The sequence below is a fragment of the Micropterus dolomieu genome, linkage group LG10 (assembly GCF_021292245.1).
Source record: "Micropterus dolomieu isolate WLL.071019.BEF.003 ecotype Adirondacks linkage group LG10, ASM2129224v1, whole genome shotgun sequence".
In the NCBI taxonomy this organism is placed as follows: domain Eukaryota; kingdom Metazoa; phylum Chordata; class Actinopteri; order Centrarchiformes; family Centrarchidae; genus Micropterus; species Micropterus dolomieu.
The window spans coordinates 13,145,976-13,161,625 of record NC_060159.1 but is presented as its reverse complement, the minus strand read 5'-3'; the positions used below and the strand labels follow the sequence as shown (position 1 = coordinate 13,161,625).

The following is a 15,650-nucleotide window of genomic DNA, read 5'->3' as shown; positions in this document are numbered from 1 at the left end:
TGTGTGTGTGTGTGTGTGTGTGTGTGAGAGAGAGTGTGTGTAGTATATGTGCGTGGGCATGGGAGATTTGTGTTGCTTTGTTTTATCACACACAGACACACGTACGAGCAAAGGCATATCAATTAGAAAGTGTGTGCATGTCTGCAAACATGCAACAACACTGCACACCGTACAAACCATACTCCTAAACTCTTAGCCGCTAAAACACAACACCCCCTTAACACATATCCCTCCTTCCTGTCATCATTCTACACCTTCACCCCAACTCGCTCCCCAAACGTCACCCCAAAACATCCTTCTATGTCAACACCTCCCACCCCCCATTCCACCTAATTTCAGACCATTATAAGCACAACATTTAGGAGACTCTATACACACACACAGAAAATGGAAAAAAGAGCCAAAATCTTGACTACAGTTCTACATACATTTGACATAAATAGAATACAATAAGACACACAGTGACAGTGATGTACTGTATTTTATGCCTCATTGCAAACACACCAATTTTATCTCAAAGGGCAACCAGGTGTGTAATTGAAGGGAGCTCTGACAAGCCCACCCCCGACTCCTGCGCTGACCGCCTAACCTAGCGATTGTTAGGTTCCGTCCTCCATGCTCTTTCAGCAGTTTGTTTTCGGAGCGCCCTGTTTTCTTCTGAGAGAGGAAGAATCCACTCCACAACGCTTACAGCAACTCCTTCTCTATCCAAACACTGGCTGTCTGTCTGTCTGAGGTGCTGAAAAAATGGCCAGCGGGCCCCCGTTCTGTAGCAGACGTGCATTGTTTGTTCATGTCTGTCAGTGAGGAGCCACGAAAAGAGCGTTTTTTAGCTTTTCATAGTTGAGATCATCATAGTGTTTCCATATTTAAATTGAGGGTTTCTTATCTACTGCGCCATCGCCACCCCAATCAATTAAAAAGAAGTTACAAACCACCATACTGCCATTTAGAAGTAAATGTATCTATGTGGGACTTTCATCCTGACCCAGTTTCCTCAGCATTATTTTGCTTCTCTTTTTTGAGCAGGTGCTTTCTGTGCAGACTGGAGTTGCACCACATAATGCTCATGGCAGTGTCATCATTTCCAAAACTAGTCTAAACATGGCTTAGCAGGGAATTCCATAACATTTGTGCAGGTGTGTTAATATTAGGCCAGTAAATCTGGCAAGATGAGTGTTGGAGTGATTGTCTCTCTGCCTGAGCTCGGCCTCCCCTCTGGAGCTGTAATGAGTGGGTGAGAAGATTTCATTTTGTTGTAGAAACTCCTTTTGTTTGGTTGAATGTCAGTGGGTTTTTTTGGCCTATTTGTAAATGTTAGACTTTTCAATATTTATAACGAGTGAATAGACAGTGTGGTGTCTGCTGGCACATAGGGGAATCCTTTATATGATCTGGCTTCAACAGTACAAAAAAATGTTGATTGGATGTGATATTTTGTGTCTGAGGATGGTTTTAGAAGTTATTTAATTGCAAATGAAATCCTGGGTAAATCAAGGTATTCTCATCATCATGTATCATAACACCACATGCATTACATCATATTTACAGAAGGGTGCTGGCTTATGTTAGTTTTCCATGAAACAACTTATTCTTAAAACTATATGAGGCAATTTATTGCGTTAAATATTGTGAATTTAGAACTTAAGTAAAGTGACTCTTCATTACATTTGTGTTTTGATGAGCAAAACTTATCCCCTGCAATCCACACCAACATCACTTGATGCATTCAGGAATTTACGATGACGCATGCATAAACAAATCTGCCTACATGTAGTTCTTCACATGAAACTCCATATATGTGGGTGAGCATGTATGCACATGAGACTGGTGTGTTGGTTGTGCCCCTGATGCCTGGTTGACTAGTCACAGTAAAAATGGGGCTGATATAAACAGGCTTGGTCGTTCCCACGTTTCTGTTTACACTGTGAGACCCCGGAGCAGCACTACCAGAGCACTGGATTCCCTCTGCACGTCAAACTCACACACTATCCATCTCTGTCTCATACAGGAACACTTACTCATAAATATACACATACGATACATGGGCATGCAGATACAGTGTGTGTGCATCAATGCAGAAATGCACATTTAAGGCATGTACAAATCCAAATGTGACAAATACACATTCTAAAGAGGTTTTTGTCTCTTATTATTTCTCTTACCCAGGCTGTCTTATCTTCTTCCCTTTGCTTTTATTTTTAGCCTTTTCCTTCTGCTATAATTTACATAATTTCTTGCCTTGTTGCTGGATACCACCTGACTTCTTCATGTCGCTATCCTTTTCAGTCCCTATACAGAAAAAACTCCAACTGGTTAAGCTGTAGCAATCGGACACAGAGTTCCCACAAAGCCATCAACACAGTACTGAACTCAGTTTTACAACGCAAGGACTCTCAAAAGCTTTAACTTCGCTCTCTAAAGTCCTTTTGAAACAGGCCTGTGATGTGCGCCCAACATAAACAGAACACTGGGGTCCTGACAAACACACCCAGTTTACAGGCAACAGTGAGGTCACCCCAGCAGAACATCTCTGCAAAGACGTATCTGCTGATACGGATGACTCAAGTTTTTAAAAGAAATGGCATCTTCACCTTTTCTTTGGGTGTTTGTAAAAAGTTGCGTGACCTTGTCAGGTGTTTGTGATAAGAATACCAAACTGTACAGGTCATCCAGACATTCAGAAGAAAACACACCTCTTGGGGCCTGGGAATGTATGCACCCTTGTTAGGTTGCTTATATATTGCTCCACCCAATAGCAAACATTTTACTTCATGAATTATTCTCTGTTGTGTTTGATAAGTATAAATCTAAGGGTAAAGCTTTAGTTACACACATACACATAAGCACATACGCACACATACAGGGAAATATTCCCAGAAGCATGAAAAAATTACTTATATCTCACTTTCCTTTAGTCACTCTGTCTTTGACACACACACACACATACGCATACACAGAGTAGTTACAGTGATGGACCGTCTATTTATTCTTAGACATATCTGCATCTATTAAGCCGTAAGTGCTCACATCTGTGTGTTTACATCCTGCATCTTATGACCTAATGAGAATAAGAGCATTGTTCCCCTGGGAAGAGACTGCCTCAGTGATGTGCAGCCCAACAAACCGTAAACATATTCCTGCGCCCTGCGTCAGCCGTCTCACAACACACACACAAACGCACGCACGCCATCAATGCTAGTGGTCTGACTTTTCTAACCTGCTCTAAATCTAAACCTTTATAGTAAACATCTTGGGACATCTGAACAAGGCTCTTGTGCAGAATGGATTTGAATCAGAAGGCTATATTTCACTGGGAGAAGCCCAGGAGGATTAAACAAGAGGGAAAAGAGTCGATGTGGTAACCAGGGAGGAAGAACAATAACAACAAGGCTGAATCATAAAGAAGTTATTTTTCTGTTTTGTTTGGGCGCAGGCCAGGAGAAAGAAGTGTTTGCAGTGGTCTGAGCAGAAGAGCTGAGTTACAGGACACAATAATAAGCAAGCAATAAGTCGTGGATATTAACGTGCGCAAACAAAAACACAAGAATGCGTACAGAGATTCGTAGACATTCAAATATGTATAAATAAGTTTAACGTTATCTCATAAAGATTATATGTCACTCTTATCAGTTTAACTTTCATGCCGTGTTGTGCTAAGTTACATAAAGTAGAGCAAGTCAAATGAGCACAAGAGAAAGTATAACCAACACAAAACCTCACAAAGTCACGATCAGTCTGCCTAAAGGTCACAATCAGTGCAGGATGTGACAGAGCCTAGAAACCTCAGGACAGCATCCATTCAGTAAATTCATTCATGAGCCACGGGAGCGGCTGTGAATTCTCTCATTGATAACACAAACATTCCTCCAAACTTTAGTCCGTCTCATCTTTTGAAGCTTGTCCAGAATTCCCAGAGGAGCATTTACTGACCAGATGTGCTCATTTTCCCTAGAAATGTTCAAATCCGCATAGCTTAAATGTCAATACACCATAAACACTGAAAAAAAAGTTACACATTGTTATCTGGAAATGGTGTTAACATAAGCCTGTTAAGTGTAATATTGGCAGACGAAGAAGATTACAAAGACAAATTTGTGGACAGAGAATTTGGCTAGAGGTAATGAGCCTTTTAACCCTTACTTGGACTAGCAAATTATAACTTTCATGCCAATAAAGCTAATTTGAATTGAATTTGAATTTTAAGTACTAATGAATTCATGACAAGTTTACCAATAATATTAGGTTGTTAGCTCATTGTGTAGGACACAGTGTATGAACCTTGAGCTTTTCTTACCTCAAATTATGTCAAAATCACGTTTATCTTTCCAACAGGACAACCCTCATTGTCCACATGGCGGCACAAGATACCAACTTACTAGTTGCTGTTCAGCCACAAATTTTAATCATATTCTTGATCTCTTGCCTCCAATTCCATTTAATTTGTTTGAGTCAATTCTATTTAATTAAAATTAGTTCATTCAATTAAACGTATTTGAGATAATTAAATATCATTTATTAAATTGCATGAAATTGAACACATGGTTAATGTGAAATGGTCTTAGTGTGGTTAGGTTTAGGCAACATAACTACTTGGTTAGGTTGAGGAAAAGATCATGGTTTGGGTTTTTAAAAAGGACATTGTGTAAGTCACGTGATGTAAGTAACTTAAGTCATGTGACTTACCTCATGTCACCTAACGCTATCCATCCATTATACCCGCTTGTGCAGGATTTCGGTAGCTGGGGCTGGAGCCAATCTCAGCTGAAATAGGGCGAGAGACTGGGTACACTTTGGACAGGTCTACAGTTCATCACAGGGCTGACACATAGAGACAAATGACCCCACACACTCACATTCACACTTAAGGGCAATTTAGAGTCACCAATTAACCTACCTGCTTGTCTTTGGACATTGGGAGGAAGCCAGAGAGAGAGTATGAAATGCTATTAAACTTAATAAGTCAACTCTGACTTTTTTATAACACTTTATTTATCCCAAAGGTGCAATCACAAGACCTGTAGATTAGTACAAGTTGAATATAATAAATAAATAAAATATAATAATAATAATAAAACATCTTTCATAATAAACATAACCTAATAAGGCACAATGCAGCCCTCTGCTTAGCAGATAGATGAGGTAATAGTCCAGTCTTGCAAGAATTTATGAGAGAGTGTACGTGTGCTTGTATATGAGTGTGCAGGAGAGTGAAGGAAGTGGTGATCAGGATAAGAAGGAGTTCAGGGACGATTGGGAGTTTTGGAGCTGAACAGCCTTGGGTACAAAGGTTGCCCTTCTCCTCTGAGTTCTGCAGCCTGGACAGCGCAGCCGACGTCCTGAGGGGAGCCACTCAAATGCAGGGAACAGAACGTGTGAGGGGTCCAGTAAAATCCCGCCATCTAACCTCAGCATCTGCTGCTTGCACACAGTGGAGAGGGCTCCAACCGGAAGTCCAATTATTTTGGAACATGACTTTGGCTGAGTTTTGCAGCTTTGCACTTTTATCACGTTGCTAGGGCTCATTCCTTGGAAAGGATCATTAAATTTTACCATTTTGTGACAAACATATTTCTCCTACTGAAATCTGCTGGTGGGCTTGTCTTGATGGTTCCTGACCAACTGGTTCTATCCTCTTCTTCAAATTCACTGTCTGACTCTGAATTGACAGAGGTATGATGATCCTCATATTGAGAGAATCTAATTCTTCTCATTCTCCACGCTAGCTTCTCTCTTTTCTAAAATTAATTATTAGGCCACACACACAGAGCTATGCCTATTTATTTGTTGTGATCCTTTGAGGTCAAGTGTGGGCAAATATTGAACGTTTAGAATGTGAAATAACATTATACAAGTTCTTGTAAAACATTGTGTTGTTTGACACATTGCAGATGGCACAGAGTGCAAGGAAATGCAGGTGTTTGATGTAACATGTTGAGACCACGGGTGAAGAATTTAGTAGGGACGGTAGGAACATTCCCCTACCAGTAACAACTACTGAAGTGCCCCAGAAATAATTTTTAACAAAACAATAAAATATTACCCCTTTTGTCCATCAGCGTCAACGTTTTGCTACACAAACGGTTAACAGCTCTTGTTCTCATCATCCTCCACAGGTTGTTGTTCCTATCCAGAAGGTGAGCAACAGACTTATGTGTGCTTTCATCCAGTGTCAGTTTATAAGAAAAACACAAATTTACAGGAAAACTAGGATTCTTGTTTAACAGTCTGTTCATGTATGGACAAAAGTTAAATTAGATTTGTTTAAATATGTCAAGCATGATATTGTATACAAGTTAATTTTTTCTCAGTGTGTAACCACATCAATATTTATTAATTAATCAATATTTTTTCTCAAGCCCAGTTAAATCAATATTACTTGAGTGGGGAGCTATTTTCTTTATTTCTGAGGTTTCCCCTCAGAAACTGATAAAGTGGTAACTCAGCAGAAAATCTTTAACATGATATTTTCTCATGGCTTAAGATGTTCAAATTTGCTGAGTTAACAGTGTGTTTTATGGTTTTGTGTCATCTTAAATACCATTCCCTGCTCCCAGGAGGAAAAACACTTCCAAGTTCCAAGCTCATTTTTCTTTGCTAATGAGCCAGAAAACTGTAAGAATGTTAATCAACATGAAGCATTGTGTATGTGTGTAGATTCACAAAGTACAGAGAGTAAAGAGTGGAAAATGCAGGTTGATTGCACCATAATGTAAATGTTTAGGGGGGTGTCAAGGATGCACTTAGTGAAATATGTTCCCTTACATGTTCTTCACAAAAAAAGAAATACTGAATTATGCATTTCCTTTAGTTAACGTTGAAAACGGGTCCCACAGACCTCCACACAACATGTAAATGTTTGTTTTTATCGTTGAAAGTTGTAAGCAGAAATTCTAGTTATTTTTGAGTTCACTAAGTGACATGGTTTTACTTTGAAAACTGAAACCGGAAGGTGCCCTACTTGCTGGTCACTTACCCGGGGAGGAAGGGGTTTGACCATAATTTTTTTTACCGTTGACTGGATTGTTTATGTCGGGGATACAGCACTGAGCTAGCTGAAGAGGTATCTAAAGAATTAAAGCAAACATTTTAGATACATACATTTGCCATTAACACGCAAACCCATCTGGAAACAGTGGAATTATCTTGTCTCAGTGTATCGTTAGACAGCCATCCCACTAGCTAGCTAAGCTAACAACTTTTCATTCAATACTGCCTGTGCACTTTCTTTGTTGCTAGCTAACGGCTAGCTTTATTACCAAATTAGCTGGGCAGTAGTGAGGTAACTTTATCGTTACTCTGTTGTTTTTAGTCGTTAATTTCACTGGAATGCTAGCGACAACACGTTAGTTCATGCAATTATGCTAAATTAGTTTGCATTTAATATTGATAGCCGACTTTTTAGGCTGATAAGATTAGCTAGCATCATTTCCCCAAACAAGCTTATCAATTGCGTTAACGTTATTCTGCAAGACAATACAGGGATGAGCGATGCACGAGCTGTAACGCCAATAAACCTTGCATTTTAGATGAAACTATGACGAGTTATACCGCACGCTTTCACATATTAAAATAATAAATTGATTATATATAGAGTTTAGTCTCCAATATATTATTTTTATTTATCTTGCTTGGGGATTTGGTCGCAACAGAGAGTGGCTAACGTATCGGGCACTAGCAGGGACGCTAACGTTAATTCGTGACCACAAAACCTTAGAAGTACATTTAAAAACCGAAATGTTTAACGTAACATGAATGTTTTGCAGATGCCTGTGTGATTCGTGTTTTGTGTCACACTCCTATATCTCAAGTGACGTTAGAGGGGGACCACTTACCTGGAGAAACAGATGAATAGGTGCTGCAAATAAGGTGACACATTAAACCTAACGTTACTTATTTTAACGTTATTCAAGTGTGCATTGTGCTAGTTAATTGTATGTGCAAGCCAAAAGCTGTTGCTAACAAAAAATAATATTTGTAAAAAGGTCATTGACATTGCATGACATTATATAGTGTTTATGCATGTCAAAATGAACAAAAAAAAAAGTTTATCAACTGACTTTTATTATTTTTACCTTTATTTAACCAGATGATCTCATTGAGATTTAAAACCTTTTTTTCAAGAGAGACCTGGCGAAAACAGCAACATATTGACAGAGCACAGTTACAGATACGGACAGACACCTGCAACAACCAAAGAACATATAGCAAAGACTCTTAGGATACACAAATAAACAGTATAACTTTTAAACCATTTAAAATGATTATTTGTGCATAGGTTTATAGGAATTTGTTATTTTTAAAGCAGTGACAACAATTAAAAGCAATCCGGTGTGTAAATTCACCAAAGGAAATCCGATTTTTCAGCTGCAAGTCAGTCTGTATTGTATTCCAGGTGGAGATAGCAGAATAGGTAAAGGTCCTCTTACTTAGCTCTGTATGTACCTTAAGTACAGATGACAAATACAAGTCATGAGATCGCAAATTATAGGAACTGATGCTGCTTGACATAAATAATGCAAAGATAATTGCACTTAAAAAAAATAACAACAGTTTTCTCACATTACTAATAAATCCTGGCCCTTTTATTTTTCTTCCAGCTAGTCTTGTCTCTTTGTCTGTCTGTGAAATGGTGGTGATGGTTGCGTTGATGATAAAAGTGTGAGGAGAAGGCACTTGTGGTCCTCTTGCTGAACAGCACACTTCCCCATGGATTCCAGCAATGACGAGGCACTTGATATCATTATCACCAATGTGGTGGCAACCTTCAGGACCAGGTGCCACCTCAACCTGCGCACCATTGCCTTAGAGGGAACCAATGTCATCTACAAGCCAGAAGTAGGGGTAAGGAAGTCAGTTAAAGAGGGAAAGAGATGATCCATTCAGAGATTAAAAAAAAAAAGTGTATGTATAGCTTTACTGTATTATGGACCACTTTTCTTTTTTGTTTTGTTTTAGAAAGTCCTAATGAAGCTTCGTAAACCCAAGATAACAGCCTCAATCTGGTCCTCAGGGAAAATCATATGCACTGGAGCAACAAGGTAAACACCTTGCATGTGAAACACCCACACTAACCATTAGCTGACTGTCAGACTTGTCAAAAAAGCAACTTTACATAACATTTGGAGTTGCCAAAGGGCCATTCATCTTCTCTGGTGAAAGAAATGTTGGCTGCTAATGGACTTGGCTGCCTTGCCTCTTTTAATATTGGTGCAGTAAGGTTGGGTTCAGCTGAATGTTTGAGCCATATCCCCAATCAACTGCCAGTAATGCAGTGACATTATAATTTGTCTCGCCTGTCACAAATACAGTGCTGACATACTAGTAATTATCATTTTTGGCAAATCAGTCACCACAAACCAGCACAGTGATGACTGTGGTTGTTGGTGCCTTGAACCTACAGTTACTCAGTAGTTTCAGTGTGTAATATTTTAGAGGATCTCTTGACAGAAATGCAATATAATATCCATAACTATGTTTTCAATGGTGTACAAGGACCTTATGTAATGAACCTTTATGTTTTTATCCCCTTAGAATGACCAATATCTATCCACATACACCGCTTGTCCTCTTACATGGAAGTCCCCATGTTTCTACAGTAGCCCAAATGGACAAACGTCTTTACAGAGCGTGTATTGTTACTACGTTGAATACATATGAAGATGAAGAAGTAGTAGTAGTGGTTGACTGGTTCAGTAGGAGTTAGAAAAGAAGTGAAATTTGGACAAATGGTGGCCCACTTGATTATTTGGCACAAGAGCAGATAGAGCGTGTCGGCCACCATAGCCTCTCCTGCACGCTTGGAAAGGGAGGGGTCAGGGGTGCATTCATGTGGTGTCAGAATTAGGGATGAAACGATTACCGGTTTAACTGTAAACCATGGTAAAATTCCTGACGGTTATTATTACCATACACATTTTAATTACCATAACCGGGTACGGTTAACCGTGCTATTATAATCTCACGGCAAACACTGTCCAGCATCTCACAGAAGCAGACACGCATGCGCAGAATGCAACGTGGGTTTGTTTGGGTCAGTGACAACACGTTTGGGTCAATGACAACACAGCAGAAGTGCTGCGGAGATTTTTCAGTCACTCTGAAGTCCGGTCGTATTTTAGTTTTTATGAGAGCGCTGAGGGAAACTTTATTGAAGAAAATGACCTTATAGCTTATACTTTTAGCTTTGGTTTGTCTCTCTGACTTGCTAACAGCGTGTAAACTGAAGCTCTCAGTGTTGCTGCTCTTGTAAAAACACCACGCGTTGTTCTGTTGCTGTGTGCGTCGTGTGTCGACAGAGTCTATTCGTCCACTGCACATGATAACACGTTCCGCAGTTTAGTCAACCAACCAACATATCTAGAAACGCTACAGAGTCCTCTCTATTTACGCCAGTTGTTGGGCTCATTCAGTTACCATCACTGTCTTCTAAAGACTTATTTGTTTTCATGTAATTGTCCGTGGGGTCATTGTATTACCTATATAATATAAAATATAAAATCTTGATAATGCACACTTAGATGATTTTCATATGTTATTTGCTGTTATTTAATTTTTTTATGCAAACAAAATGGCAATTGTTTTTGTAGTTATCAATATAAAACTTGTTGAAAAGGTTTCAGTGTGTGTATCAGTACATTTTACTTTTTTTTATATATATGAAATTTTCATATCGTTTCATCCCTAGTCAGAATAATTATTGTGAAAAGAGAAATAAAGTGTACATGGGACATGAAGAAGTATACAGAACTCTCATTCGTGCAAAATCACATATTGCATATACATATTTTGCAAACATGTCATTTGTGATATGGTTATAACGGTTAGTTTGCTGTCCATGTAGAGTGAACTGGATTTCTGCATGTTGTTTATATGCTCTAAAAAATACTAATCCAACACATCTTTGTGGTAGCATCCATGTTTATTCCACATTCTGATTTAAGAGCACATGACCACACACAGCAGTCGGAAGTACACCTTCATAACTCGGTAAATGTGAACATCCAAGGAGCACGTGAACGCACCGTCAGCCGCTGGATGCAATTCGCAACCCTCACCACTAGTTGCCACTAAAACTTACACGCTGAACCTTTAAGGTTGACAGTTGCTGTTTGTGTGTTATATTTCTTCTGCATGCCAAACTGCACACATTATGTATACCACTGTTATGCTGGCACTCACTCCTGCTCTCCTTTTTTGTTCAGTGAGGATGATGCAAAGCTAGGTGCTCGCAGGTTAGCACGCTGTCTGCAGAAACTGGGCTTCAAGGTGAGAATAATCATACAGCTGTTTATTTTTGAAAATAAAATATGATATTTAGATAACCTCTCAATTCAGATATTGAATTTATCATATATTATATATACTTTGTATTGTCTTTTAAATTGTCAAGTTGATGTTCAAGTCTTGCATGGAAATACAAAGTCACACTGGAACTGTAATTTACACTATACATTCTCAAGTGTAAATATAACTGTAATATGAATATTGACTCCACGAAGAGGCATATTAGCAATCATGTGATTTGTCAGTAGATTTTAGGTAAGTGCTTTACACTCCTGGTCTTATGATCATAGTTTTGACAAATATGCCTAAAGGTTAGCATCATAAAAGTCCATTTGGGCTAAGGGGGCACAGTCCTTAAAGCAGGCCTTTCACAAACAAGGCCTGCTTTCAGACCTGCTTTCATGATTACATATCTTTTGACTTCTCATATGCTTTAGTCAGGTCAAGTCTCATGACTCATAAACAAAACAGCTGCGTGCAGCCAGAGGCCTATAGGTTGAACTTGATGTACAGTAGATCTGCAAATAGCTGCTGTCTTACGTTTTTCCAGCAAAGCACATTTCTATTCACTGTATCACTGTTTCTTCAATACTGGGATGAGTACGTATGAGGCTAACCTATAGGTATACTTGACAACACTAAGACCATAATACCAAGCTTAAAATAAATAATGTACTTTGATGTAAAAGTATGTGTCTGTGCCTGTGTGTCTTGTCTGTTCAGGTGAGGTTTTCAGCCTTCAAAGTTGTGAATGTGCTGGCAGTGTGCTCCATGCCGTTTGCGATCCACCTTATAGACTTTACTAAGAAAAACCGACCCATTGCCAGGTAATTTACTGTGCATCACAACCACCATCGTCACACTAATTAACATCACCACTATCATCAGCTTCCAGGGCTGTCAGAGTTAAGCGGTGTTTAGAAATAATTCATTGTACTCCTCACATGTCAGTCCAGAATCTCTTGTGTATTATGATGTTCATTTTGGCTAATTAGTTTTGAGTGGTCACTGTCATTTATTTTTGATCAAATTTTGCCTGAGACACCTCTGTACATGTGTTATGAAGTAAATAGACCTGATTAAATGATGAGCTTTTTTTGTTTTTTTTTTACCTGTAGTGGTTTATTATTTGCAAGGACAGGATGACCTCTAGTGGTGGGAGCACTGGTCAGCGCTTTTGTATGCATTTGGCACCACTGTGAGGTGTGAGCAAGCAGGCAGAAGATCTAGGTATAGTCGGCCTCTGATTGACTTGTATATGTAACAACCAGGGATGTGATTCCGGAATTCCGGATTTTCCGACCTGAAAATGTGATGATGCACGTGAATCATGCAGATCTGTAATTTTAAAAAAGAAGAAGGGGGGGAGGGGGTTACAGGACCTGATCTAGTGAAATGGAAAGTATCAAAGATGTTCGTTTATGCTCGGCTGCCAATTCCACACCTGCGCAGTGTGTACCACAGGCGCTCTCGCACATCAGTGGTAGGTACATTTACATTTACTCATTTGGCAGACGCTTTTATCCAAAGCGACTTACATTTGAGGAACAACATACAAGCATCAACAGAGCATCAACTACAGATCTACAACTGACAAAACATACTAGTAATAGCAGCAATAAATACTAGTAAGAGCTCACAGTAGATATCACATCAATGGGGTAGATACCTAGGGAAGGAAGTAAGAGTTGCAATCAAAACAAAATGTGCAATCTATACAAGATCATTGTAGGGGATAGAAGAAGAAGAGCACAGGAAGTGCATGTTAAAGGTTAGGAGTTAGAGGTTAGAGGTGTTATAAGAGGAAGTGTTCTCGGAAGAGATGAGTTTTCAAGAGCTTCTTGAAGTTAGATGCTCTGATGGCTTGTGGTAGTAATAGCCCGCACGTAACGTGTTGGGCAGTAATAGGCCTACTGCAAAATTACTTTTCCCAGTAGAGAGTAATGTAACGGATTACTATTTCCAAAACAGTTGTATTATTACAGTTACTAATCCAAGTAACGGTGCGTTCAGTAGCGCACCATCCCTGACGTGAATGCGCGACCGCTCTGCAGCTCAGCGGCACCGGACCTTATGTTGTTAAAGTCAGCTGTTAGCCAGGAAGCTAAAAGACAACTGGAGAACAGGGAGAGAGAGGTATTTTCGACAGCTGTAAGTAACGTCATTGCCATTACTGTGTCACAGTCTAAGATGCAAAGAACATTGTCGTCCGTTGTAAACTTTGTGCGACCAGCAAAACGTTTTCAGCCGTGAACAATTCTACATTTATACTTAGGCTAATTGAAGCATCAGCTAAAGCAACACAGCAACGTGAAACTCAGAGAGAAACTCTGTCCGCTGCTGCCAGTGATGCTTGGACTCATCGGGAGAGAGGCGTTATAATAAGCTATCACTCAGTAGTGGGTAGTAAAGTAGAGTAGCTAATATTACTTTTTTAAGGAGTAAGTCTATAGCCTATGCTAAGTAACTAATAGGTAATATTATTTCTGAGTAACTTGCCCAAAACTGAGTTGACAATAAGGATCAGAAAAATTGGGAATGTTTTGATTATTGCTTGTTAGAGGCTATGTCTAATGTATACTTTGACTTTGTTGTCTATTGATCACTCATGTAGCCTATACATTTTGCTGTGTGAATGGTTGCTTTATAAGTCGTTCTTATGTTAAAGGCTTTGGCATGTTATTAATTAATTTCTTGTGAATGGTTGTGACAAGGGTTAGGCTATATAAGGCCTTTTCACACGGGTCGCTCTGCGCTCCTCATCAACAGGCAGGCAAACAAGCGCTCCGCAAGGTAACCATGGCAACGGATTCTGTGTGACTGGCGCGATCCCGTTAAACTGTCGCGGTCGTTCTCGCTGCCAGAGTTGAAATGTCAAACTTTTTCCTACAGTTTCCAACAGATAGAGACTGATCAGCTGAGTTTCTTTAGCAGTCAGGCCACCAGGTCTTAAACAGGCAACAACCTCTGCTGCTGTCTCTGATTAAAAATCATCTATTAACTTCAACTGACCTAATTTGAAAGTTAGTAGTTACATTATTTAGTTATAGACTCAATTATTTCATGTTTTATGTTGCACATTTAGCTGTTGAAGCTGTTGAAGTGGTAAAAATGAATACAAATTAATAATTATTATAGAGAGGTTGCGATGTGCAGTGGATTAGACCCTTGTCTTTGATTCCCACTGCAACACATCCATTAAATAACTTATTGTCATGGGTGCTGCTTTACCTTCCATGTTAGAGCCAACGCCAGTTTAATCAGGATGTCGGGTGGTCTCAGTATATTTTCCTGCTTTTTTGCCCTTTGCCAATCATATGCCTGAACAACATATGGAGTACTAGCATGTTGAATCTTGTAAAAGCCCGGAGCTTTATGTGTACTTGGTCTTCAGTGTATGTGCTGAAAGCCTTTAGTGTACAGTGCTTAACTGTGTGTGTGTGTGTGTGTGTGTGTGTGTGTGTGTGTGTGTGTGTGTGTGTGTGTGTGTGTGTGTGTGTGTGTGTGTGTGTGTGTGTGTGTGTCAGTTATGAACCAGAGCTCCATCCTGCTGCCACGTACAGGATCAAAAATATCAAGGCTACTATACAAGTGTTCTCTACTGGCAGCATCACAGTTACAGGTACCCCGCATTTGTCTTGTCTACACACACACTAACACCCACCGTTCTTTACATACAGCTAGACACAGCTTATTGGATTGAGGTCACATTGACATAATGCACTTTTATAGTCCAGTACAAACAGAAAAGTTTTCAAGGAATTTTACTCTAAAGTGACATAGTTAATGTAAGTTAAGTTTGTCATGCCATGAATTATGCTGAACTTTACCCAAATAAGGAATAAATGAAATGTTTCACTCTTTTTCTGTCACCCATATACAGTGGGTACGGAAAGTATTCAGACCCCTTTAAATTTTTCACTCTTTGTTTCATTGCAGCCATTTCCCAAAAATCAAAAAAGTTCATTTTATTTCTCAGTAATGTACACTCAGCACCCAATCTTGACAGAAAAAAACAGAAATGTAGCAATCTTAGCAAATTTATTAAAAAAGAAAAACTGAAATATCACATGGTCATAAGTATTCAGACCCTTTGCTCAGTATTTAGTAGAAGCACCCTTTTGATCTAATACAGCCATGAGTCGTTTTGGGAAAGATGCAACAAGTTTTTCACATCTGGATTTGGGTATCCTCTGCCATTCCTCCTTGCAGATCCTCTCCAGTTCTGTCAGGTTGGATGGTAAACGTTGGTGGACAGCCATTTTCAGGTCTCTCCAGAGATGCTCAATTGGGTTTAAGTCAGGGCTCTGGCTGGGCCATTCAAGAACAGCCACGGAGTTGTTGTGAAGCCACTCCTTCGTTAT

At 39.4% G+C, this 15,650-nt stretch overlaps 1 protein-coding gene across 1 annotated transcript in view; it reads left to right on the top strand.

Moving 5' to 3' along the window:
* The first annotated feature begins 6,947 nt into the window (after nucleotides 1-6,947).
* The window catches only part of tbpl1 (TBP-like 1), an 11,317-nt gene continuing 2,614 nt past the window's right edge, over nucleotides 6,948-15,650 (top strand). Inside the window, exons 1-7 of the mRNA XM_046060442.1 lie at nucleotides 6,948-7,063; nucleotides 7,767-7,869; nucleotides 8,601-8,844; nucleotides 8,959-9,041; nucleotides 11,205-11,268; nucleotides 12,010-12,113; nucleotides 14,814-14,908. Coding sequence (XP_045916398.1) covers nucleotides 8,710-8,844; nucleotides 8,959-9,041; nucleotides 11,205-11,268; nucleotides 12,010-12,113; nucleotides 14,814-14,908 — 481 coding nt within the window. The 5' untranslated portion in view covers nucleotides 6,948-7,063; nucleotides 7,767-7,869; nucleotides 8,601-8,709. The remainder of the gene's footprint in view (nucleotides 7,064-7,766; nucleotides 7,870-8,600; nucleotides 8,845-8,958; nucleotides 9,042-11,204; nucleotides 11,269-12,009; nucleotides 12,114-14,813; nucleotides 14,909-15,650) is intronic.